Here is a 24,638-nt window from a genome sequence, read left to right as displayed (position 1 = left end):
TTATATAATTTTCTTTCCTTTTTTTCAGGTTGTCTGGAGGCATTTCAGGTTCGGGTCCAAAAGCTCGAGCCTCCATGTCTCTGTTCCGCAACTCCAACTACACTGAGTCTTATCCACCAGGCCAAGTCTTCCTCCCAGTGGGTTCACCTCTGTACGTGGGCGTCTCTGTGGAGGACACAGACCCAGTTTTGGCAGCTGTTCTGGAGGACTGCTACGCCACTCACTCACCAAACCCTGATGATCCCACACAATATCCTCTCATCCAGAACAAGTATGTGCATCTCTCCAACCTCACCAATGCTTTGTGAGATACAGTGAATTGTGTGGACCCTGCTGATCTCCTCCCTCCTGTCTCACAGGTGTCCCACTAACCGCCTAAAGGTGTCAATAGTTGAAAGCGGCTCGTCCCTCCGAGCTCGTTTCTCTGCTCTGCTCTTCCTGCTCCAGGGTCAATACAGAGACATATATCTTCACTGCAGCCTCAGCCTGTGCAAAAAGGGGACCTCCAGCTGTGTAGCAGTGAGTTCCACATTTCACTTTAGCAGTACTCCATAATCCAAAATGGTTTCTCTGGTTTTAATCCTATATCTTTATTCTCATCGCCTCTCTCCTTGTAGTCATGCACAAGTAGGACACGCCGCTCTGTTTCCAACTCAGCTTCTATGAATCCCATCACCATTGGACCGATCACTTGTGAGTATGAATACAAATTTAGATTCAATACTAATGTTTAATGATCGGTCTCAAATCAATAACCACCATTTCTTCTTTTTCTATTAGGGAATAAGTCACCTGCATGAACTCATAATATCCAAGTATATCGCAAGGACATTCTATGAGGGCATATTCATTTTTTTAAATCCTTTTTTCAAATTCATTAAATATTCATATTTAAATAATAAATATTAATGCTGTGATATTGTACAATTTAATCAATAATAAAAATCAAGATGCATGTACTTTCTTTTGCATTTGTTTTTGTTTTCTTATTTGTATAAAAAATTGTTTGAATTATTGAACTATTATTATTACTATGTTCACAACTATTTTTCTTTATTACTGGGACTAAGACCATCTGTTTCAAAAAACACTGGGCTCCTCTCTGGGTCTAATAACCAAACCAGTTATAAAGTTTCACAGCATAAAAGGTGAAAAATATGATGAAAAACAACTGCTTGATAATCTGTCATTAAATGTAGTATGTGTCTCAATGGAGGATTTAAATGACTTTGGTTAACTGATAACTTTTCCTCTGGCGTCACCATGAGGCTGTCATTTGTACTACATGATGAAATTCAGGTCCGTAAGGTTTTGGTCAACGACTGTTTCAGTGAATTTTCTAGATGTGAGTGAAGTGCAGATTCCAGCTTGAATTCAAGAGATTTTTACAAAAGTACCTCATTAACATCTTGACTTAAAAACATATATACCTATGAGCAAGATAACAAAGAGTTCACGAGTAGTCAAATAAAGAAGGAGTATGATCCAGAGTATACCACATCACCAGGTAATGTCATGGCCTTAGCATGTATGGTTAAGAATAGAAACAAGTTACTAGTGTTTAGTGATTATGTGACTCCTGGTGACGTGTACACCACTGTACTTTCTGCTCAGATTAAGCAAAATACTGCAAGAATTTCTCAAGGCAACGAAATAGGATATTCTTCAATAGACACGTCAGTCACCTGATCTGAAACCTAGTAGACCATGGTTTACATTTACCGAAGAAAGCCTGAAGCATTTGGTGATGTCAATGGGTTCTAAACTACAGGCAGTGATTGACAGCCTGTAGGCAAGGATCCTCTTGCATAATTAAAGTTATGTTGGTTTTTCCGGTTAATTTTGAAGTCAAAGCAAATCTTAGCAAAATCCAGACAGATAAGTTATAAAAGACTCACCCACTACACCCAACACCATTTTTACACAGGGCTCTAAACATACTTTTTGTTTGGCCATTTTTACCGTGGAAGTCTGTGGGGACTGATTTGTTTTTCAAGCCATCCTGAAGTTACTCCAGGAACTACAATTTTTGGTATTTCCGTGTTGGCTCAATTTTTAGCCCTCGATTACAATGCAAAACAGTTATCAGATAATAGCTAGACCAAGTTTTCATGCAGTGACAATGTTCATGAGATATCACCTTCATACCGATACAGTACTAACACTAGAACTGTGCTTACTGTTTTAACAGTGCTGAACTAGTCTTACTAGCCAGTTTGATGTCACCCAGTTGTTAGTATGATCCTATTCTATCCTATCCTACACAACAGGACCATCCTATAGTATGGTCCTATTGCAAACACTCGAGGTGAGCATTTTTGCCACTTCCAACTTAGTGATTTGAAAGTGGATATGATGAGTGATGTGTGGGTGAGTACTGTGAAAATACACACCCAGGGAGCCGATCTTGTATAATCCTGTCAGACTTTTTGAGTGACCATCATTTGCAATTCAAACAGACTTAATTTTAAGTTCAGTATGACTGGAAAGTATCAATTAAGCTCATAAACTCATTGGGAAAGTGTTTACTGAGGTCACAGATTAAGTGAGCCCTGGACCATTTTCCCATGTTTTCTATACAAGTCTTTCTGAAACCACATGAGTCGCCACCTGGTGGTATTAAAAAGAAGGCAAAGGTTAGCACACTTTCACCTTGGCTTGGCTTTTCAGATCTGGAAGTTATGTCCGTCTTTCATGCTATTGTGTAGGCACCAAAGTAAAAATCCCTGAATTACGCCCTGCTGTTGCTACACTGGATGTCTCCAACAAAACACTAGATTTGTGTTCAGTGAGTCATTTACCCTCACTTATTTTATTTTCACGTATTTTATTGTAGATATGGCTATCACAGTGGTGGACGTTAAGTGATGTGATAAATGTTGTGGCTGAAGGTCACAGGATACCCTCGAGATCTGCTCTCTAGGAAACTAATAATAATGGTTAATGTTTTCAGGGGCGTGTCTCCGAGTTTACTTTTTGATTGACGGGTCTAGAGTCCAATCCAGTACCTCATTGGCGCAGCGGGGGCGGGGCACTGACCAGTGGACGATGTTTCCCCTCTCGGGTTTAGTTTGGAGCCGTTAGGGATAAATTGCTTCTCGCTCGGTGGTGGCAGTTTATAAGAAACAGCCTTCAACGTGTCTTTACCGACAGCCGTCGCCATGTCTAACAACAATGCCAACAACAACTTAGTTATCGCCCAGAGAGCCGTGAAGCAGCTCCGGTTCGAGGCCAGTATCCGGAGGATCAAGGTACGAACGAACCCCTGCTACACTCACACACAAACACGGAAGATTGAGCTGTTCTTGCTGCTGAATGGCGGAGACCGACCGTAGAAGTGACGCTGTGTCCGTAGATTCAACAAAGTTGTCCACACTAAGTTACACTTAAGACTCACAGATTGCTTTCTGGTAGTTTAAATCGCAGCTACAAGCGAACAAGTTTCTTCTGCTTATTAGTTTGTTTTAGAAAGTCGCTCTAAAGTGTCAGGAGAAGTGACCCGTTTATGGAATTTCTGAAAGTTAAACCTCCCTGGGTTGATTATTTTAAGGAGACTGTGAGCATAATCTGTCAGAGATACACAGCAGACACACCCGTTCGTGTATGGAACTGTTCCTTGCAAATGTTATGCAAAAAAAATGAGCCAGTTAGTCATGTAAATGAGAGAGTGGGAGGTACAAAGGGTTGTAGCAGGAATCACAAATACTCTGTTTTTGTTTTCATGATCCCCCACCCAACACACACACACACACACTCACTCGTGTGTCTGGCTCTGCAGGTGTCCCAGGCTGCCGCAGATCTGAAAAACTTCTGTATGCAAAACGCCTCCAAGGATCCTCTCCTGATGGGCGTCCCCTCCAGTGATAATCCCTTCAGACCCCCCAAGTCCTGCTCCCTGTTCTGAGGTAGGCTTGCTTGCTCCTTCATGGAGGTTTCATTTGGTGGGGGTATAAAACTGTATATTTAATTAAACTAGGGCGGAAAAAAAATGCAGGGTTTTAACTGGGTCATAATGGACATTTTTCAGAATCAGAATTTGATTCTGATTCTGAAAAATATCCATTATGACCCAGTTAAAACCCTGCATTTTGGGGGGCATTTATAATGGACATTTTTAGGGGGTTAATGCATATATGGGTCACACACAGTTGAAGTAGATGGTATCAAATAATGTAGTGTTACCTTAAAGTACATTCCTGATATTTGATTAAAAAAAAAAAAAAAAAAAAATGTAAATAAAATTAGTTGTAGTTTAAAATTGTCAAGCGGTGCATCGCTCCTCTGCTCAAGGAATGCATTTTATACATGTCGAGCTATCTTGCTAACACATCTGTTTTGGAGGAAGGTTCAGAGCCTTTACAACAACATCACAAGGAAGCTGTGTGGTAAAGTCACAGCAGCGCAAATTGCATGCATTACATTGCCACCGGAATTTGCATGGATTCAGTTGGTGACTCCAAAAATGCATAAATGTGTTTCTATGTGTCGCCTTCATGCAAAGTTTGTTTTACGCTGCTTGACCTGAAGCTCACAGGCTAGAGCACCTTTCCGGTCAGTGAACTTAATTTAGCCCACAGACACTATAAAGGTAACTGGGGAAAATATAAAATCAAATCTACAATTACAGACAGTGAGTTTGGTGTCACGTGGATGGGAGCGATGTGACTCTGTCTCTTTGAATTTGGAGATTTTTGGCTGAGACTCACACAGAGTGACTTACAAGCCCAAATGTGATGAGTTGAAAGTATGGATGACTTTCAGGGTCTGCTTGGGATTAAAACAGTTTTAACTTTGGTAATATCTCTTAGTTGGAGAAGGCATGACTGTCTAAACAAAGCTCTGAGTCAAACATCACATCCAGATTGGTAGCAGAGTCCTCAATGTAGGAGAACCGGTTTCCATGATTGTTTTCCAAGCTACAGGTCAGGTTTGTGGAAATGAACAAAAGGACCTCAGATTTGGAATCACTGAACCAAAGTTTTGTGACATCAAATATCTAACGTCATAGAGACCAGTCTTAGCGGCATCCAATGTCGCAACTTTGGGCACGTGATTGAAAACCTTTTTTTTTTTTTTTTTTTTTTTTTTTTTTTTTTCTCCCACAGCCCTGTTTGTTCTTTTCCATGTTATCAAAAACAGCTTTAATTTTACAGTTTTAGTTTACATACACACACAAAAATATTAACTAAAGCTTAAACTAACTTAATTAAAGCTTTAATTACAAACATGAAGGACTCTAGCTTTTCATGCTAGGAGTTACTGAGGTTAGCTGCCTTCAGCCTGCAGCAAAGTTTACAAGAAATCTGATGAATTTAAAGATGCCACAGTAAACAGTGGCATCTCACTGTTTATCCTGTGCCTGTATGGGATTTCTGCAAGTAGTCAGTCATCCTGATGGTGTGCATGTATTTGGACTAGTTTTAATTTATTCTAAATAAAAGAAAGGCTGGAGATCAGGCGGGTTGATTAAGGCTGTGAGGGTTTTCATTGTAATTATGATTGTAATTACAATTGTAATTGTTTTCAGGCTTTTAGTCGAGATAAAAGAGGCTAGTTGGGCTGGTCGTATTATACGCACGTGCCCCTAAATATGCTTCACAGTCCAAATTTTTCTATTGTTGGTAAAAGTGAATTGATCATGCTGTTGACTGTGAAGGTTCTCAGTCATCCAGGTCATCGTAGTCAAAGGAGCTTGCAAAGAAAAGCGTCTGGACTTCTTTAAGTTGCTTGAAGACGTTTCACCTCTCATCCGAGAAGCTTCTTCAGTTCTAAGGTCAAATGGTGGAGAGTCCCAGATATAAACCTAGTGGGAGTATCCCCCACAGAGAGGGACAAAAGGACCCCCTGATGATCCTCTAATCGCCTGAGCCAAGGTGTGAAACTGGGTGTGGGTCCCAATCAGCCAGAGTTTCGGGTGAGTTCATTGTGAAACCTGGCCCCACCTTATCATGCGAATTCCTGAGGTCAGATGGCCCAGGATGTGAGTGGGCGTTAAGGCGTCTGGGAAGGGATCTCAAATCATGCTGTTGAGCACTACTACAAACACTAGGGTTGCTCCACCCAGCCTTTGGGGCAAATAGGCTAGAATATAAACAGACTATAAACAGGCCGGGGCGGCTTTTTTTTACTCGTCCTCGCCCTTCAAAAGATTTTTGTATTTGCATATAGTTGTGTGTCATCAGCATAACAGTGGAAATTAACAGTATATTTACACATTATCTGACCCTACAGAAGCAAATGGAAAGAGAATAAAAATGGGACAAAAAAACACATTAAGTTCAGTTTTATTTCTTTATCGACACGTGAGTACATCCATTTAAGTGTATACTATCCATCAGTCTTCTTAACAAATTTATTCTGTTTAGGGTCATGAGTGGGGCCTATTGTAGCTGTGGACAGGTCACCAGTTTATCACAGCACTAATGCAAAGATGTTCATGCCTGGAGCCAGCCAATGCAGGCACAGAGAGAACATGTAGACTCTATACAGGAGAGCCCCAGCAGGTCAACGGATTAAAACCCCAAATATTTTCGCTGTGAATTGATGGCGCCAGCTGCTGCACCATTGTGCTGACCCATTTATTTTTATTACAAACATCCAAAAAACATCCATAGAACCATTGTTTTACTGAAATGTTATCATTTGCCACCATATTTTCTCAAACTTATTTATGTTTTACACAAATGACAATGTCGGCATTGCTTTTCCCACAGTTTCTCCAGCACTAAGAATATAAACCCAGTACAGCTATACTGGAGTTTTCACTTGTCTGTTAAGGTTGGGTGGAGTTTTCCAGGAAATTACATCAGATTGCCAAGCTGCATGTGCTACTAAGAGCACATGAAATACTTTTACTTTTCACCACAGGAAAAGGCCAAGTGTTGATAATACTTGTAATGATGCCCCTATTTTATTTACCTGTTCCAGTAAGGCTACAGTACAAACCACCCAGAACATTACTCCCACACTCAATGCTGTTACACTGTCATTATTTTTAATTATTTTTGGTATCTACACAAAGCATGATTAAGCATTCAGTAATATTATTGCACTTCCAAGCTTCTTAAACCTAAACCTAATTCTAACTTTAAACCTAAAAACTTTAAAACATAGGTGGAGTAGTTCCCTGTTAAATATGTGAATTAATTAAGTCACTAATTTTAATATGAAATTTAAAACCAAAGTTAAGTGCTTTTCAATGGAGGCAAATGGACTATGTAGTCTTCAAAAATGTGCAGAACCAGCAGTGACAAAACTGAAAACACAAAATACAAAAAAACAAACCCATAATCAGTGTTGGGAAGGTTACTTTTAAAATGTATTCCATTACAGAATACAGAATACATGCCCCAAAATGTATTACTATTACTGAAGGTCCGCGACTCCGAACTGTAGTAAAGGGACCTCAGACTAATACGGCGGGGTCCGTGTCAGCTCGTAGCCGAAAAATAGCTTTACTTTGTTGTGTGGGTCAACTTTTCTTGCGAGACACAGAGAGAGGTGTCGAAAGGCTGCTCCAACGGAACTTATTGTTTTCGGAGGAAAACAGAACACAGTGTACAGTCGAGTCTTAATAGCTTACTTACAACTGGGCTCGTCAGGCACTCTTCTTGGCTGAAGTGGTTATTATTATATTTACATGCTTCCAGCTGCCGTTTTTCCTCGATGACAACTTGTACCTTTCCACTCCCCTTTTTCTCCCTCCTCGCGCTCACAGACACTGCCCATGATGCTACATTCTTTAGAGCTATGCTTGTAGCATTCTGCCTATTAGCTTAGCACAACAACAACAACAACAACAACAACGAAAAGGCGCTCTCTCACCCAGGAAACACACAGTCGCAGAGAGAGAGAGAGCGTCGCCCTGTAACCATGGCAACCGTAACGCTGCTGCCTGGAACAACAGCACGTAGCTGTCAAACAAAACCCAAACAGTCCTGACCCGCGACAAAATGAAACAGGAAAGTACCGCAGTGTAATCCATTTATTTCAACAAAGTAACTGTATTCTGAATACCACCTTTTTAAATGGTAACTGTAACGGAATACAGTTACTCATATTTTGTATTTTAAATACGTAACGGCGGTACATGTATTCCGTTACTCCCCAACACTGCCCATAATTACAAAATAAGAGAATCACGTAGACATAATAAAACTAATAAAAGACAAATAAAATCTGCTTTTAAAAATGTCGAAAAAAGAGAAAATAAAAGTAAAAGGTACAATAGTCAAATAATATTTTAAGTAAGAATAAGTAAATAATATTTGAATATTTTATTAAAAATAGTTAAAATTAAAAAGTAGAAAAAACAGGTAAGAGATAAACATAGCATGCAGTACTTGAAGTGTTGCTTCATTTGTTTCTTAAAGCTTGCTTTATTGTGTGTTACAACAGTGTGTGTGCTTTTGTGTTACACAAAAGGAAGCAATTGACAAAAACTTGTGTTTTTGTGTTATTTCTAACATTTTGAAAAACAAAAATGTGCTTTAAGCAAAACACTGGTAAGAACAAAATATTATATCCAAGTACTCGTGTTTTTCTTTTGGCTTGGGCTAAAACGTATTCCACTAAACAGCAAAAACCCTAATGCTGTCTGGCCTGGTCAGATATGCATGTGTTTGACAGCTGAATGTGAGTTGACTATATAAACAATTAGGAATTTTCCTGACCTTAATGTTTCCGAGAAAAACCAACAGTGGTGTTGTCATTGCTCTCCTCTGTGATCTTTCTGTTATCTGGCTTCATTTACCCTAACATCATCAGTCAGGCTGAGAGGTCACATGGAGCGTGTTGACACAAAAGATAACAAACACAAATAAGTCTGTTTAGCAGCAGTGGCTGATTTTGCAAGGATAAAACTGTGATATTAGAAAAATATGAAGGTTACACACATAATACAAACTGAGAGCAGCTGAGTGCGTGTCCACTTGTTTAGTAATTTGTTTAAGCACTTTTGTAAGTAAGACCAGAATAGACCTACTTTGTTAATAAAGATTGGCCTATTTGAAGTCAAAAAGGAAAGTTGGCAATAAAACAAAAGATGACTGTGTAAATAAAGCAACAATATAACATTACACATAATGTGGTATTAAGACTTGGTAAGAGAATCTTACAGATTATAATAGTTGTTGTTTTAGTTCATCCTTTCAGCTGCAGCCAGAGTAAAGAATAAAACATACAAACCAGTGCTCTGGTTTAGGAGCGAGCATTAAGGCTTTTAGAACAATGAAAAGTTTTTCAAATTGTTTGCAGCCAACAAGTGGGGGGGGGAGAAATAAAGATGGTTCTAAGAATATTTATTGTATGTATGGATTTATTATTGATGTTCATTAGAGAAAGACAAAAGACTTTAGATGATGATTTTAAAAAAAAAAACAACTTTTGGTCCTCCTACTGTCTACACACGGAGGTCTGAGTGATATTCTAGGAATGCTGAAGCTGTTCTCTGTAGAACTGGTTGGTCCGTAGGCAGTGATTTCATACCTTTTTTATCTCAAATTTCAAACATGCACTCATCTGGAGCAGGTTTATTCTGCAGCATAAGTTACCATGGTGATGTACCTTGGTACCGAGTGAACCACCTTCATAACACAAACTCAGAGTTTTAGCATGCATGTAAATCATTAGATGTCATCAGATGTGTTTTATTGATTTACTGATTTTTGTCATTTTGGCCTGCAGCTTAACTCTTTTTTTCCATGTTTGTTTTTTTTTGTGTGTAGCGGAAGGAGCCGTGGAGGATTTCTGGATCTGTTCTTTGAAGGCTTTCTTCACTTCTAGTTGTTGCCGCTGTAGATCTACCTGCAACACCTCTTGGGATGATGCACACAGGGGTCGGGGTTTTGGGAGAGGGGAGGAGGGATTATGGGGGGCAGTTATTCCACTTGTTTGCCAAACTAATGGCTTCATAACTCCAATCTGTTACATAAAAGCAGGTCTAAACTCTACATGTTTAAAAAAAAAAAGTTGTTCCTGACACTAACTTGACTAATGATTAAGCCGCTCTGGGTTTACCTAGTACTTAACATGTCCACTCTCCATTTACTGACTGAACAGTGTCTCTTTCCAGTCAGTGAAATTCAGCCCATGTTTAACGGCCAGTGCAAGTGTAACTTCCTCTTGTATTCTGCGTAACACGTGGAAGTACAATCAATCATTAATTTAAAGCAGGTGCTGCTCAGCAATAGGAACATGTTGTTATCCATGCCAAGTGTGTCATTACAAAGCACAGACATTAACACTACAGACACAGGACTAACTATATGTGGCCAAAAGAAACTGCTCATGTATTTGTGATTATGTAAAAGGTGTTTCTAATAATCTGATTTACGACACTTTTAACCTCTCGCTTTAGGGCATGTGATTGTTCATTAACATTTTGTCCCGCTGTTTTCTGTATGTATGTAAGAGCCCATTAGACGTGCTTTTACCTGCCTGTATCTGTACCTGTCTTTAATTTAAAAACACATTATGGCCTTACACAATTTGGATAGTGGCAGAAATTGAATGTATATCACATTAGAAACGTATTTCTGATAATGTTTGTATTTAATGAATCTACTGCAATGACTTGTTGCAATAGTTGTTTTCCACACTGGAATCATTTTACTATCAACCAAAACCTTCACTGCTGTTAGTCTGTATCTTTATAAACGTTGCTTTTGTGGGAAGCCTTCAAAAGAAACTAAATTAAAATTTTTTTATTTTTTTTTTTGAACACTGAAAATCTGTATGCTATGCTTTTTTTGTTTTTTTTTAAGGAAATGTTAATCCTTTGCACAGATAGCATAAGAAAATGATTATTATGAAGTGTCACTTTTTTGACTTATTTTACGACTCGCACATTAGCAGGTCAGAAGGTTCAGTCTCAGGTGTTTTATAGTCAAAGTGAAAAGACTGAAGGATATGCAAACATCAACATTTTCCAGATCATATATTGTGTAAAGTGCATCTGAGGAACAGAGAACTGCATCAAGTGTGATGCTCAAAAGTTTGATGTCATTTTAAAACGTGGTTTCACTTTTTTAATCTGATATTAAAGCCATCTGAACAGCTGAATATGAAATCATTTATGATTTTTAAATGAATATTTAGGGTAGGCATGCACTGACTCAGTTCCAGTGACCATGCAAGTGGCATGTTTCTACATTAACACAAACTTTTGTGCACTAGTAAGTGTCTGCCCACATGTCATAAATCTCCAGGATCTCACCAGCATCAGTATGTCATGTGTCACCTCTATAAATCAAGAAAAATATACTGATAACGGCAGTGTCTTCATAAAAAAAAAAAAAAATAAATGTTGATAATGTGCTGCATTTGTTCTATTCATGCATTTGAAAACAAAATACAGCACCAAGCTCAAAGTCACGGGACAGATGACGAACACTGTGACTTACAGCAGTGTGACACTGCAAAGACGTCTCAAATTATCGCTGCTGCTCTTGTTCGAGGTACTGCTTTTAATTTGACATTAAACGGGAAAAAAACCCATCTGGATTTCTTTATTGGCATTCAGTCGATACGTTACAGATGCATTGCTGAACGAAATTATGAACACAGAAAAACAAAAAGGGGACCATGTAAAAATGCTCTAGTGCAGCTGTCAAAAAACATTACATTTATATAAGAAACCTGAAAAAGCTAAGTCGTGCTTAGGTTATTGTACTACATCCATTTATGATGTACATTATGAATTTACCAGTCTGATGGCAGTTGGGTAAATTCACATTATACTGCGATACCTTTTGCCTGAAGGCAGGAGGGAAAACGGCCAGTGACCGGGTGAGTGATGACCGTCACGATCCTTTTTGCCCATGAAGGGCAGCGTTCCTTTGCCAGATCCCCAGATGGTGGCAGTGAGACCCCGATAATCTTGTCAGTGCCGTTCTTTCTGAGACACTGCTACTCTCATGTTGCAGACGAATGCAACACTCTCTGCGGTGACTCTGTAGAAAGTGGTGAAGCCCGATGGGTTGGGATGAGTCTTTTTTAGCCTCTGTAGGAAGTGCAGGTGCTGGTGAGCTTTGACACTGGAGGAGGTTGTCGGTCACATGCACCCCCAGGAATCTTGTGCTGTTCAATCTCCACAGCAACAATTTGAGAAGTAGTAGTGGAATTTCTTTTATAATAAGTAGTTTGATTGAATAATGGTCTAAAGCTGCAGTCTCCTCATTCATCATTGTCAGTGATAATTAACAAAAGTGCCATCACCTGTGAACACAGGCTGGACTCACCTGAGGAGGTTTTGCTGCTCAGGTGAGAGCCTTTGTAAAGTTATATATAGCCGCGTTTCCTAGATGTTGTGCACATCAATTAGAATTGTAAAAACATCTACCTTTTGCTATTATACGTAAACTGCAGCCAGATGGCTTCCAGGTTTGTGCAAAGAAAAGACGACAGACAGGAGTACTCAGGTAATGACATCCTTTCACTTGAAAGAACATTATCTAAGCTACCAGACCACAGATTTTTTTTTAAAAAAAGAAGACATATTTGTATTCATATTTCACCTTATCTCCACCTACTTGCTTTTTTGTGTTTCTCCTGCAGACTCTCATCTGTTTAGGGATCCCAGTCTCAACCCTCTAAATGCGCACCCCCAAAGCGCCTCCTGGTGGGCTGATAGGGAGGAACAAGGAGACTCACTGAGGGTGTGTTACAATAAATTTAAGAGCACAGATTTGTGTTTCAGATTAAGGAGACAAGGTGAACTCTTTCCCTCTAGGAGCAGCTAAAAGAGATGGATGAGCATGTGGCCAGGCTTCAGGACATGCTGAGATGTGAGCGGGTCAAAGTAAGATGAAAGCATGTGTGAGGGTTTTCTAAATGAATGCCTTCATATTCATTTCCAATTCCTAAACTATATCTTTCCACTTGTCAGTGCGGCCATCTGCAGCTCCAATGTAACCAGCAGGAAGCGGAGCTGCGACGGCGAGAACTGCAGACCAACAGACTGAAGGAGCGACTGTCACAGATGACTGACAGACATGGAGAGAAAGGACCAGGTGAGATTAACCCCAGCAGTTTGCTTACCTCTTAAATATTTCTCACATCCTGTAGCTTTCAACCCGTTATATTTTTCTATCCAGCCATAGAGGTGCTAAACTTTCCACCTGGAAGCCGGGGCAAAAAAGAACAGCCAATTAAATCATTCAGATCTACTGCGAAGTACGTTAGCTGGTTATTTTCATGCATTTTCTGATCTTGGACTCTCATCAAATTGCTCTTCCTAATCTTGACTTGCTCTCTCCAACTTGTAGACGAGAAGAGGCAGCACTGCGTCTGATGCTGGAGCGAAGAGAAGCAGAGCTCAGGGAGGCGATGAAGCTGCGTCACAGCCTCACCACTTTACTTCATGCACTCAGAGTCGACATGGAGCAGGTGGGCAAAGGCTTAACTAACACCAGAGATGCTGAATAAGTTATGTTGAATGAACTGATCCAAAAACAGTCAAATGAAAACTCAATCCCACCACAAGATCCTTTTAGAGTTTCAATCCCTGCTGCTGCAAACATTTGGAATGATACACTAATGAACCTTATAGTGACTGATCATATATTCATAAATCTGCTGCCTTAAACCATAAATTACATTTGCTGATGAAGACCATGTAAAGTTTAAAGTTCTGGAATAGCTACTAAAATAATGTCAAGATAATAAATACACTTTCGAAGCTTTTGAATATTTTTAACATTAGAGTCTTCTTCCCAATCCCAATAAATCGATCTAAACTTTGATGTAAGACCCTGTCAGAGTCGATGGATATGGCCCAGGATGGAGATAAAAGGTTGGATCAAGCTGAGGAAGCACTTGGAGAACATGTGACAGGCGGGGTTGTTCAGAGTTGGAGGAAAGTGCAGAGGCTACTACCGGGCATCATGTTTGAAGGTAAACCTCTTTCAAACACACTTTAAAACAATCTGTGAAATATTGTTGGGTCAAAGAAGACTGTATCGAGTGTTGACTGGAAAACTTTTAAGAATTACAGTGTTCATGCAGGTCAGACTACTGCTGGTACCGACCAAGAAAAGCTTCTGGCTCAGCTGGAAGCTGAACTGAAAGAGAGTCAACATCTTGTCAGATTGCAGCAGCAAATGCTGCAGGTATTGCCCTCTAATATGAGTTAACATTCTTTGTCTTGTAAACTTTTGCTAGTCTCAGACTTTTTCCCCCTCATTTCTTTGTGAAGGATACCCTTGCTTCACCCATCCCCTCCGAACTTACTGATAGCTACTTTTTGGAAGAGTGGGAACGTCTTCAGGTGCGCTGGGCAGAGTTCCATCATATGAGGAGGACTTTTGAAAGGGAACGTCAGTCGTTCACTGATGCCGCCATTCGACTGAGCCGTGAGGTTTGAAGAAAATAAGGCAGACTCATTTATAAAGGGTTATATAAATGTCATTTGCTGTCAGTTCTGATAGTTCCCTAATAAGGTTTGTCAAAAAAAATAAAAAAAATAGTTTATCAGGACACCATCACACTGGAGGATTGTACATTCTCGAGTGGTTCTCTTATGCAACTTGTTTTTCTGCTTTGTTTTAATGTCTTGTCTGCAGCGCTGTGATTTTGAGCAACAGAGAGCCTCTCTTCTCAAGCAGCAATATCTGTGTGACTCACCTCTGTTTAACAAAGGAGCGCCAAACAACAACAGAAGAGAGAGCACTGCTCTCAGTGAGTGAAGTCGTTTTAATAGGTTTAAATAATTTACGTCAAATGCTTTGAAGTCACACACATGTTTGACTCCAGGTCTGTCAGGTTTGGGACCCACAAACATATCTGGCTGTCTTCCCCTTACTCCATCAACCTCTGAGTCAGGGACCGCTGCCGTTGCTGGATTACATCAGGGAAGAGGCAGAGTCCAAACTCCCAGCACTCCTGAGCTCTACTCTTCCCTCAATCTACCATACAACTGCAGGTGGATTGATATGACTCTTCAGTTCTCTCCTGCACTCCTTTCATGCAATAATTATTTAACAAAGTATTTTTTGGGTGGTGGGGGGTTGTGACATGAAAACAGATACAACTTCTGTATTTACTGCAAACTCTTTTCCTCCTGACTTTATGAAAGTGCTGCTTATTTTAAATTTTGTTTCTGTATTGTGTAGATCCAGAGATGTTGATCAGCACTTGGAAACATGGGACGCTGGAGCAGACAGGATTGGGCACACGCCCCATGCTCCACATTTAGATTGGTCATTTTAATGCAATTTTATTCAACAGAAACTCAATTTCCCCTTTTTAGAATTGACAATAAATATTGAATTTTATTTATCTCCACTGTTTTTTGTTTCTTTTTTTTTTTTTCATGTGGATGCAGTGCTGTTTGCTGTGATCTAAAGTTGTCAGTAGACTTGCACTATATTTTAGAGAGAACCTCAAGAATTTAGTGAACTGTAATTCCCTGCTGTGAACAACACTTTGCAACAGCAGAGTGGAAGATCTCCCTTTTAACAGGATGACGACCCAGGATCTGGACCAGGTCAGGCAGCCATCTGCTATGACTTGTTAAACCCTTGTGTTGTCCTCAGGTCAAAAACGACCCGTAGGTGAATGGCAAACAAGTATATGGGAATCCCGAGGACAACACAAGGGTAAAAGGAGCATAGAGACTTTGCACGACAAAAGGGGACCAAATTCAAACAGGAGAGAGTACATAAGTTAGCATGCAATAGTGGCATATTAACAATGGGAGTGAAAAGGAGTGGTGGAAAGTTCATCATGGGAGGTCTCACAGCAGTCTGAGACTATAGCTGCATAACTAAAGGGTGATACCATGAGGTTCTTTAAGATGCCATTGGCCTTTATCACTGGTTTAACTTATTTGAATCAAGTGAAGCTCAGCAAATTCATAACTTTTTTTTTGGGGGGGGGTATAATCCAAAATTTCTGAATAGTAGTTCAACTGGACTAAGATGGGCACTGAGAAGGTGTCTACATATATAGAATGATTTATGTATTTCTGGCGCTTCGACTTTTCAGTCATTATCGAAATAAAATAGAATTTATTTATTTTAATGTTTATTCCAATAATAAAAAAGTTTGTATACTGACATATATAATTTGACATTGAAGCATGTTGAATATGTTTACGTACAGAAAATGAAATCTATGTACCCATTAACCCTCGACAAGGGCTGCGCAAACATTTGGAGGAAATTCACTTTAATTGGCCGCACTCGTTGGGCACGTGCTCACGTGACTGGCTGCTGCGCTGTTGGTGAGGTCACACCTTGTGCTCAATTACTACTCGTAAATTCTGTGCGCAACGCGAGCTGTTTTGTCTGCTGGTGTTTGTTTCAAGTAAAAAAACTGGGTCATCTTCCCGAAGGGGCCGAAAACATCGCCGGACTGGAGCTAGAATGAACGGAATGGTTTGGGGATTCCTTCATCACCTGCCACGCGTCATGGAGTCCGACAGCAAAAGTTTCCAGCCCTGGCGAGACTACATGGGACTGTGTGATACAATTCGAGATATCCTGGGTCGCAGCACCGTCTCCGAGTCCTCCCAGCCTGTGTCCAAAGCTCATCACACGGAGTGTGACGACATGAGTCAAGCTATGGTATCTGTGCGCAATAACGCAGCTCGCCAAGGTGGCCTCGGAGCAGAGAGCGCGCCGGATCCCTGCTCCCGCGAATGTGCACTAATGCGTTCCCCTGCTCGCACGGATCCAGTGGATGGTGTGGCGTATGCACCAAACGCAATTGATGTGAAAGTGATGCAAAACCTGCCGGGCTCCCGGGGGCCAAAAAATCGAAAGAAGACGAGTCGTTTCAAAACACCTGAGGCAGTCTTACCCACTCCTGAGCGCATGTTCTGCAGCTTTTGTAAACACAACGGAGAGTCTGAGCTGGTCTACGGATCCCATTGGCTGAAGAACCAAGAAGGAGATGTTTTGTGTCCCTATCTGCGCCAGTACGTGTGTCCTCTGTGTGGAGCCACGGGGGCCAAGGCTCACACCAAGCGCTTCTGCCCCAAAGTGGACAGCGCATACAGCTCCGTGTACTCAAAGTCCAGACGCTGAACCAGCAGGTGGCAAGGGACAATAAGACACTACACAGAAGGCAGGACCCTCGTTTCGTTTAGTGTGACTTTATTTTTTCTATTTGTGTATTTATTTTAGCTCTAGTGTGGTTTTGCTTTTGTGTGCTTTTCATTTGCATGCTTTGGTTCGTTTGCTGTGTAGCTGATTAGAGTTTCTTTGCAGCTGGTCCTGCCAGCCTAAAATACCTCAGCTGTTTGGTGTTTGGATTTGAGAGGCACTTTCAAGAACGACTGCCAGATTTTATGTTTGGGAGGAGACATGTTTCAAAAAATTAATGTATGTTTCTTTTACATACTTTTAAAACGTGGCCAGCTGATATCGTTTCAGATTTCCTGTCCATGCATTGAAGGATTATAACACTGTCAAACATTATAAGAGATGCAGTCATCATTAATAACTCTACTAAAACAGGTAAAGCATTATGTGACCATGTCAGCATTTTAAATTTTTTAAAAATGAGTGACTTGTTCTTGTTTCTGTGTGCAAGTAGGCCTCTGTTCTTGAGGATAGATTATTTTATTTTGAAAACTGTAATTGTGGCTTTTCTAAAAATGTTAACGCCGTTGTAACTCTTCTGCCTTTGTGGAAAAAGTCTGAAAATTTCTCTGTGGATATTCTTGTGTGCTAAAAAGTTATAAATAACTAAATTGGTTAAGTTTATTTGCATTCTATGTTGTCATTTTTCAATTTTGAATTTTTTTTTTTTATTTTTATTTTTTTATTTTTTTTTGACATTTTAAATGAGCCATGTTCAAATTAATGTGACTAAATCACCAATGACAAGACGCATGTAATAAACATCCATCTTTATTTGGGAAGAAGTGGAATGAGTCATTAAACTAAAAAAGCAAAACAAAACTGAGCTGCAGTTAACTCCAGAACAGTAAACACTTTAAAACATGTTCTTTACCAGTGAACCACTGGGGCAGCAGTAAAATAAGGACTGAAGAAACCTGAAACAACTCTCTTAACGAGTTGAGCTCCTTGAACTTTTACTGCTACGGCGCAGACTCTCCAGCTCTCGATGAGCAGCCATGACTCTCCGACTAGAAGAAAGATGGAGGACATTATTTTTCATTCATGACAATTTAACTCTGTATCCGTCAACCTGCCGGGTGGGCTACAAGCGTCATGGACACCTAAGCTTGTGAACTCAAGAATGAGGCGATGTAGAACTTTAAGATAAATCCCAGAGAAGCATCTAGTAAAAATCTCAGACAAGTTCAAATCCAAATGACTTTGACCTTAAGGTCAGAGGTCAACTTCTCTGCAAATCACCAACGATCTTCAAATTTGTACCATAGGTGCATCTACTGGGAAGCTGAGAGAAGCCACTATTATATTTAATTTTGTCAGCGATTCTGTTTTACCATCCTCAACCCGCTGTGCATGTCGACGATGTTTTTCTGATCTTGGCTCTGTGTAATGTCAGTGAGAGTAGATGGCCCTACTTTGGTCATCTCAGGCACACAACTGTGGCTTTTTTTTGTGTGGGGCACCCAATCAGAAGAAAACTGCCTTGCTTGGAAGAGAAAGGGAGATAAAACATTCATTTTTTTTGGACATGTGCAACCTACAAAGTTGCTCTAGTGAAATTTTGGAGTTAGAAATTAGAGCAAGAACTGCCTTTTAAGTGACTGGTTTAAAGAATGAGAGAGGTGTGTAATAACAGATAAATGTCATGGACTTTAAAGGTGCTGCAGGATTATTCAAGCAAATTTGCCACTTAAATGTCGGTCTCTCTCACATCTACATACTTTCGCTTGCTCATCTTTGACCAGACGAGATCTACAGCTGGCAGAGTTGACCACACATGCTTTACCCCCAACCAATCACAGCAGGGAGGCGAGTATAAAAACAATTAAACTGACTAATGGTAGTGAAAGTCAAAAGGTTACCTATAGGAAGAGACGCTAAGACACTGGTAGCTGAAAGAAGAATGGCATGTACTAACTTTAGAGAGGAGAGTTCTCTGATAAGTCCGCAGATTAGGTCTGTACCATCTTCATCACAGTCTGAGGAATCAGGGTCTTCCTCTTTCTGCATCGCCTCATCCTCACTACAGAAACACAAACATCGGAATAATTTAAAAATAGAGGTGTTAAAGCTTGTCTGTTAATTTCATAAGATGACCAAAGTACATTTTTAACTTTTAAGACAGCATTGTCTCTTAAAAATGTCTTTTTTTTATATTTGAGACTATTTTTTTAAAACAGTTTCTTGAATATTGAGTAAAATTAGCACAGTAGAGTTGAAAGATACACATACAGAGACTTGTACATCTGAAGCATCCGACTGCTCGTGTGTGCAGTCTTTTGTGTATCAGCGGATATACTGGTATTTCCTCGCTTATTTCTTACATCAGAACGATGGTGTTCAGCTGGGAGTCCGACACATAATCTAAGCACCCAGATCCAAACGAGTCAGCAGTGAGTGAGAGTGTCTGCGAGTGATCAGCGTGAACAGCTGACGGACCAGCAGCAGGTTCATCAGGATCACACTGTATTTATAAACACAAAGAAACAAAAACAATAAATGCTCTTTCCACATGATATTAATTAAGTAGCTATTTTATGTTGGGCTTATTTTCAGTTAATTAATTTCATAGTTTAGTTTTTTAAATATTAAAATAATTAATTTGTCAAATTAACATCACAAGTAAAGAGAACATAAGGAAAACTGACTGTAAATCAACACAGATAAATATACTAGAAACACACAAGATTGAAACATTTGTTCTTGATATTTTTAACATAAATGACTTATAATTTTACAGACAGTTTAATCAATAACTGATTAAGAGTTTCAGCACTAATGCCCAGTGCGTTTACTGGTGGTGCATAAGTGTGAAAGACTGTGATGACATTATAAACTACATTATTGAATCATTAAGGGGAACAAAAGGGCAAAATAAGAAGAAAGATTTAGTCCTTTAGTCCTTAAAATAGAAGAAGAATAAAGTTGAAATGTGGAGATTAAAATTGTTGTTTCAGGTCATAGACGTGCCACGGCTGCTACAACCTCTAAAAAATGGTTTGTGCTGATGAGTTAGTGAAATCATACTTGCAAAATTAAATAGCTGGCAATGGACAGTATATCGATATGGATGGCTACGCCCTCATGCAGTACAGAGGGGAAACAATGGCAGCTGATCAAGCTGTTTCCCTAGCTCATCTACACAGGGCATTTTGTAGAGCTTATACGAGCTGTGGAAGTTGTTTGACTTGAAACAACAACTGTAATCGCCACATTTTGACATTATTCTCAAAATAATACTCTGTTGCATAACAGTCTGTTCCTTCCCTCCGTTTTAGGTTTTAGCGCCACTACTTACACTGTCTTTCCTCTCTGAGACACTGGGTGTAGCTGCGCTCTCACAGATTTCCACAGAGCCACAGTTTAATCCTCCCATTTGGGTGTGTGAACAGGAGACATTTTTATCAGCTCCATCACCACTGAACACATTCCCGCTGATCTCTTCCTCCTTCTCATCTCTTGTTCCAGTAACACTGTCCACCTGCAGAAGGAGAGCCTGCAGGTGGACAGTCTTCTCATCTTGACTTGTGCAGAAAGACATGGCAGAGCTGCAGTTTGCTTCTGCTAAGCCAGCTTCCTCTTGATTTTTAGGTACTTCAGCCATAATTTCATTGGTACAAACTTTGAGTTCTTGGAGTTTTTGGCTGCCCAAATCCTCCCCTGCTTCTTTTTCTGCAATGTGATCTAAGTCACCGGCTTGCTCTGAATCAGTAACTATGCCATCTTCACGCTCACTACCTTTTCCCTCTGAGCAGCCGGAATCGAAACCAGCGGTGGAGCCATCTGAAGGACTGACAGCAGCACAGGCTTCACTTTCTGCTCTGTGTGTTCTCAAAGAAAGAAATGACAAATTAGTATCTCTTGTATTTTACATATACAAGTCAGTTTTAAAAAGTCATTTGAATTTTTATAAACCTCTTCTGAAACGGTTATTTAACATCTTGACTCGCAATGAAAACAGCACTTTGCAATCTTAATTTTTCTCTTTGTCCTGTGATTTTCAATTCTGGAAAATAAAACTGTCTAAACTGAACTCCATTTTGATAATTAAGGTATTTAAAACTAATCATTAACTGAAGTTCATGGTGTTTAAATTTTAAATGAGCAAAACTGTTACGTGAAACCTCTTTTAGGTAAAATATAACTAATGTAACAGTAGTTGTGTTAATGTTCCTTTCCAACACTGCTGGTTGCTAAAACAGTGTAAAACTCTGAAAAATGTAATAAATGTAATAAATGTAATATTACACTTACCTTTCATCTCCTTTACAGTGACTAGGCTGAAGCTTTATCTCTTCCTCTCTCGGCTCCCCGTTCTGCCCGTCTGCTGGGATGGATGGAGGTGAGGATGGTAACGGGAGTGAAGATGTGTTTTCTTCCACAGTCACAGGTTCAGCTGTGTTCTCGCAAATAGGTTTCTCCACTTTACCCTCTCTGTTTTGCCCGTTTTCACGCTTTTGTGTCATTAAAAAATGACTCCGCTCCTTCTCTGTCAGGCCACACATGCCCATCCTTCGCTTTTTCTTGGCTGGCAATCCTGCTACCGACCCCTTTGTGACATCACCCAAGCACACGTTGGTAGGTTCTTCTGGGCCAGTGTGTTGATTGCTCTCCACATCAGAGTTCTCCTTTCCATTCAAAGCAACCGGGCAGGACTGGACATGTTCTTTGGTGATAGGCAAGAAGACCTTGAGCTGATCTGTGCGTGTGTCATACAATGATCTGTTACAGTCATCTAAATCCATTTCCTCCTCATTTGTTCCACTCTTGTTGGTGAAATTTTCAGAAAGTACTTGAAGGTCTTCCAGCTGAGAATCATTTTTGGGATTGTTAGCATCTTGCTCTTGAAGTTCCACATTTGTAAAGCAGCCTGCATCTTCTTCCTGTTTTGTGGCACAGGCTTGATCTGCTTCCTGCTGATTTGTAGTCTTAGCACATTCCTGAGCAAGAGACTGAGGACACTGTGGTGGTGTGGAAACTACTGCTGAGTTATACTCTTCAGCATCCTGAAGTTAAAGAAAAGACAAAGAGAATCAAGCAGCTTGTCTTAATGATATGTGAATGTAGGTTCTGTTTCAATCACCTAAAGTACCTGTTGATGTGGAGCCTGAACATCATCGGTTAGAGAAATGTCATCACTTGGACATTCCCTCTTTCTAGACCTGAGTGACCGAGCCTGGGGTGGAGCTAAGTCTTCTTAAAACAAAGCAATCCGTTCAATTAATCAAATACTGTGGAGAAGAATCACTACATATACTCACCATTAACATTTAGTTGGTGCTATGTCAAAGAGGAGAGTCAAACCCTTTTTAGTTCTTAAGTCACGTACAGCAAGTTTAATCTCAAGTAGGCCAGACAAGTAAAATTACTATATAATACCTTATATATATTTATGTATTATTAGTAGGATTATTCCAAAATGTTTTTCCTTTATTACTATTTATCTTGTGTTAGCCTTCTGTAACAGGAGTTACAAAATAGTTATCCAAAGAAATGGCTTGTTGTTTTGTGACTCTGCATTATTGTACCTAATCAGTAATAATCGATCCAGTCCTTTTACTCCACATAAAATATCATTATAGATGATGTTATATTTCCTGCTTCCCTCTTAGCCAGAATCTCTTGAAAAAAAAATTAATGTCAATGAGAGTTTTGTCTATAAATAATAATAAATAAAGTATATATATAAAATATAAATATAAAAGTCACTTTGCCAAAAACTGATTGCTACTTTGTGGCAGAAATGTTCTTTCTGGACAAAAATGACTTTTTTTTATCATTCATCAGAGATATGTTGAGATATGTTTGGTAGATTATAGGCCAACAAGTCATTTACAACAGTTTAAATACTGGTAATCACTCTCTGGCACAAGACAGGAGTCACAGGACACAGCACAACACAACACACTCCTTTAAATGGACTGAAATCAAATTCGTAACTTTTTTCAAAATCAACTTATTTTAAACCATAATTAATCTTATAATTATTTATATTCGGCGGCTAAATTAGCAAATATCTGTGTCAGTAGCATCTCCTGTTACCACTGCTCTTGATCTTCGTTTTGCCTTTCGCCATCTCCTCCTACGAGAAAGATAAAGACGTGAAAATATCAAAGATATATCAGCTGATAAGCCAGCTAACTTAAGGTTATGCAAAAGAGTCAGCTAACTGTTAAAGACATTTTTCTCGAAACAAATGTATTAGCTAGCTAACAAACGTAAACTTTGCTTACTCAATGAGAAAACGTACAGATAATCGGAGCACCGATTAAATGTGTCTGCTTACATTAAGTAATAAAAATATGGGGATTAAATAACTCCTGTGACAAAGTGACGACTTTTTTCAGCTGACTTTTTCTTCCCACGGGGACATACATCCACCCACCAGATGCACGGACCGTGTGCTTACGTTTTACGTCAGTGATGGACGTGTTTCGTCAACACTTGAAGCTGATTTCAAAAGCAACTCAGTTCTCAAAGACACGCAGATGTTTCCAGCCTGGTACAAAAACGTTTCGTGGCACTTTCCCCATTTCACAAAAGTTGCATTGAAGTATTTTTTTAATATAACTTATCCATCTGGATTCAAATAAGGCCTGAAGTAAAGGGCTTTTGTTAGCAGTGGTGTTCCCAGAATCTTAAAACACTGGACTTTCAATCTAACAGATAACAGCACAATAATAGCACCTTTTAAAATTTAATTTATATATTTTATAGTAAACTGAATACTGAATGTCAAACACTTTCTTCCTAAAGCTTAAAGTCTCACAATTATTTTTTTAAGCAACAGAAGTAAAACCTTAAGAAAAAAAGTAAAAATGTTTAGTTCAGTTTTTAAAGTCAGTTTAAAGTAGAAGCTCTGAGACAAAGACCAGTACTGGCCTTCTACTTCCATTGTGCCATAATGGTCCCTTTTACTGTTTTTTAACTCTCACGTCTGTCTTGTATTTTGGAAGCTCACCTCTTCTTCACCTTTCCTGCTCTTTTGCTTATCAATCTGCTGCACTCTTAATATCCTCTTTCTTCCCGTGAGGAGTTTGAATATTCTCTCTATGTTCTTTTGGATTTTTCTCCGGGTATTCCAAATTTTTTCCAATATCCAAAAATATGCACCTGACTGAAAATTCTAAATCACCCACCTGATTTGGCTACTAATTTCAAAATAAATCTGATCATCTGAACATTAAACCAATGCTTATATGTGATTTTCTCTAAAATATGAATTGGTTTGCAGGAAATCTAATTGACCAATAGATGGTGGCAAAAACATAGATGAACAAAACAGTTACTAGTTTGTGCTTGAAGATAACATTTAATAATATATACTACTAAGAACTACTCAGTAGATTTGACATAAAAGTTTAATATCTCTAGATGAAGGAGCAAAAAACTCTTTTGATGTTGGGCTCACAGGTGATGAAACTGTACAAGTAAAGTAGGGAGTAAACTTTTTTTCCCTTTTTTTTGGAAGTACTGCTTAATTTAATATTCATTTAATATTACTATATTGTCAGTGATGTACTTATGAGAGTAAAATAAGAGTAAAATAAGATC

The 24,638-nt window shown here is 39.3% G+C and overlaps 5 protein-coding genes across 13 annotated transcripts; 4 read left to right on the top strand and 1 right to left on the bottom strand.

Moving 5' to 3' along the window:
* On the top strand, positions 1 to 842 carry LOC146708273 (pancreatic secretory granule membrane major glycoprotein GP2-like). Its single transcript, XM_085460943.1, has 4 exons — positions 1 to 271; positions 360 to 519; positions 618 to 693; positions 781 to 842. Exons 1-4 carry the CDS (start codon positions 75 to 77, stop codon positions 798 to 800), a joined length of 453 nt encoding a protein of 150 aa, XP_085317069.1. The 5' UTR covers positions 1 to 74; the 3' UTR covers positions 801 to 842.
* A 2,182-nt stretch (positions 843 to 3,024) lies between these two features.
* On the top strand, positions 3,025 to 11,061 carry LOC146708272 (guanine nucleotide-binding protein G(I)/G(S)/G(O) subunit gamma-10). The gene is made up of 3 exons (XM_085460081.1): positions 3,025 to 3,251; positions 3,779 to 3,905; positions 9,726 to 11,061. Exons 1-2 carry the CDS (start codon positions 3,162 to 3,164, stop codon positions 3,902 to 3,904), a joined length of 216 nt encoding a protein of 71 aa, XP_085316207.1. The 5' UTR covers positions 3,025 to 3,161; the 3' UTR covers position 3,905; positions 9,726 to 11,061.
* Positions 11,062 to 11,135: 74 nt separating this feature from the next.
* Positions 11,136 to 15,277, top strand: LOC146708271 (afadin- and alpha-actinin-binding protein). The gene is made up of 11 exons (XM_085460080.1): positions 11,136 to 12,656; positions 12,731 to 12,799; positions 12,887 to 13,010; positions 13,095 to 13,173; positions 13,266 to 13,386; positions 13,749 to 13,893; positions 14,005 to 14,108; positions 14,195 to 14,356; positions 14,562 to 14,676; positions 14,752 to 14,920; positions 15,111 to 15,277. Exons 1-11 carry the CDS (start codon positions 12,423 to 12,425, stop codon positions 15,205 to 15,207), a joined length of 1,419 nt encoding a protein of 472 aa, XP_085316206.1. The 5' UTR covers positions 11,136 to 12,422; the 3' UTR covers positions 15,208 to 15,277.
* Positions 15,278 to 16,065: 788 nt separating this feature from the next.
* On the top strand, positions 16,066 to 17,690 carry nanos3 (nanos homolog 3). Its single transcript, XM_085460941.1, has one exon. It carries the CDS (start codon positions 16,365 to 16,367, stop codon positions 17,025 to 17,027), a length of 663 nt encoding a protein of 220 aa, XP_085317067.1. The 5' UTR covers positions 16,066 to 16,364; the 3' UTR covers positions 17,028 to 17,690.
* A 147-nt stretch (positions 17,691 to 17,837) lies between these two features.
* LOC146708269 (uncharacterized) lies at positions 17,838 to 23,634 on the bottom strand. 9 transcript variants are annotated; one of them, XM_085460074.1, is made up of 8 exons: positions 23,494 to 23,634; positions 23,127 to 23,166; positions 22,177 to 22,280; positions 21,339 to 22,090; positions 20,383 to 20,914; positions 19,409 to 19,548; positions 19,003 to 19,107; positions 17,838 to 18,094 (listed from the first exon to the last, which is right to left on the bottom strand). In XM_085460074.1, the coding sequence occupies exons 2-8, from the start codon at positions 23,158 to 23,160 to the stop codon at positions 18,016 to 18,018; spliced, it is 1,746 nt and encodes a 581-aa protein (XP_085316200.1). In that variant the 5' UTR covers positions 23,161 to 23,166; positions 23,494 to 23,634; the 3' UTR covers positions 17,838 to 18,015. The 9 variants fall into 9 exon arrangements, with proteins under 9 accessions (XP_085316200.1, XP_085316204.1, XP_085316198.1 ...); XM_085460078.1 differs by having other exon boundaries at positions 22,177 to 22,277; XM_085460072.1 differs by having other exon boundaries at positions 23,335 to 23,539.
* Positions 23,635 to 24,638: the final 1,004 nt, after the last annotated feature.

This window comes from Copadichromis virginalis, linkage group LG6 (assembly GCF_057382275.1).
Source record: "Copadichromis virginalis isolate Kocher_CV1m ecotype Utaka linkage group LG6, C_Virginalis_male_GT1.1, whole genome shotgun sequence".
Lineage (NCBI taxonomy): Eukaryota > Metazoa > Chordata > Actinopteri > Cichliformes > Cichlidae > Copadichromis > Copadichromis virginalis.
The sequence above is the reverse complement of the archived record's forward strand: the minus strand, read 5'-3'. Positions and strand labels throughout refer to the sequence as shown.

Coding starts and splice junctions, on each gene's coding strand:
- LOC146708272 (XM_085460081.1), top strand. CDS start 3,162: ATGTCTAACAACAATGCCAACAACAACTTAGTTATCGCCCAGAGAGCC. Junction 3,252..3,778: donor CCAGTATCCGGAGGATCAAG/GTACGAACGAAC, acceptor CTGGCTCTGCAG/GTGTCCCAGGCTGCCGCAGA.
- LOC146708273 (XM_085460943.1), top strand. CDS start 75: ATGTCTCTGTTCCGCAACTCCAACTACACTGAGTCTTATCCACCAGGC. Junction 520..617: donor GGACCTCCAGCTGTGTAGCA/GTGAGTTCCACA, acceptor CTCTCCTTGTAG/TCATGCACAAGTAGGACACG. Junction 694..780: donor CACCATTGGACCGATCACTT/GTGAGTATGAAT, acceptor TTTTTCTATTAG/GGAATAAGTCACCTGCATGA.
- LOC146708271 (XM_085460080.1), top strand. CDS start 12,423: ATGACATCCTTTCACTTGAAAGAACATTATCTAAGCTACCAGACCACA. Junction 12,657..12,730: donor AACAAGGAGACTCACTGAGG/GTGTGTTACAAT, acceptor CTTTCCCTCTAG/GAGCAGCTAAAAGAGATGGA. Junction 14,921..15,110: donor AATCTACCATACAACTGCAG/GTGGATTGATAT, acceptor TGTATTGTGTAG/ATCCAGAGATGTTGATCAGC.
- LOC146708269 (XM_085460074.1), bottom strand. CDS start 23,160: ATGGCGAAAGGCAAAACGAAGATCAAGAGCAGTG. Junction 20,915..21,338: donor CACTGTAAAGGAGATGAAAG/GTAAGTGTAATA, acceptor TCTTTCTTTGAG/AACACACAGAGCAGAAAGTG. Junction 18,095..19,002: donor AGAGAACTCTCCTCTCTAAA/GTTAGTACATGC, acceptor TCTTTCTTCTAG/TCGGAGAGTCATGGCTGCTC.
- nanos3 (XM_085460941.1), top strand. CDS start 16,365: ATGAACGGAATGGTTTGGGGATTCCTTCATCACCTGCCACGCGTCATG.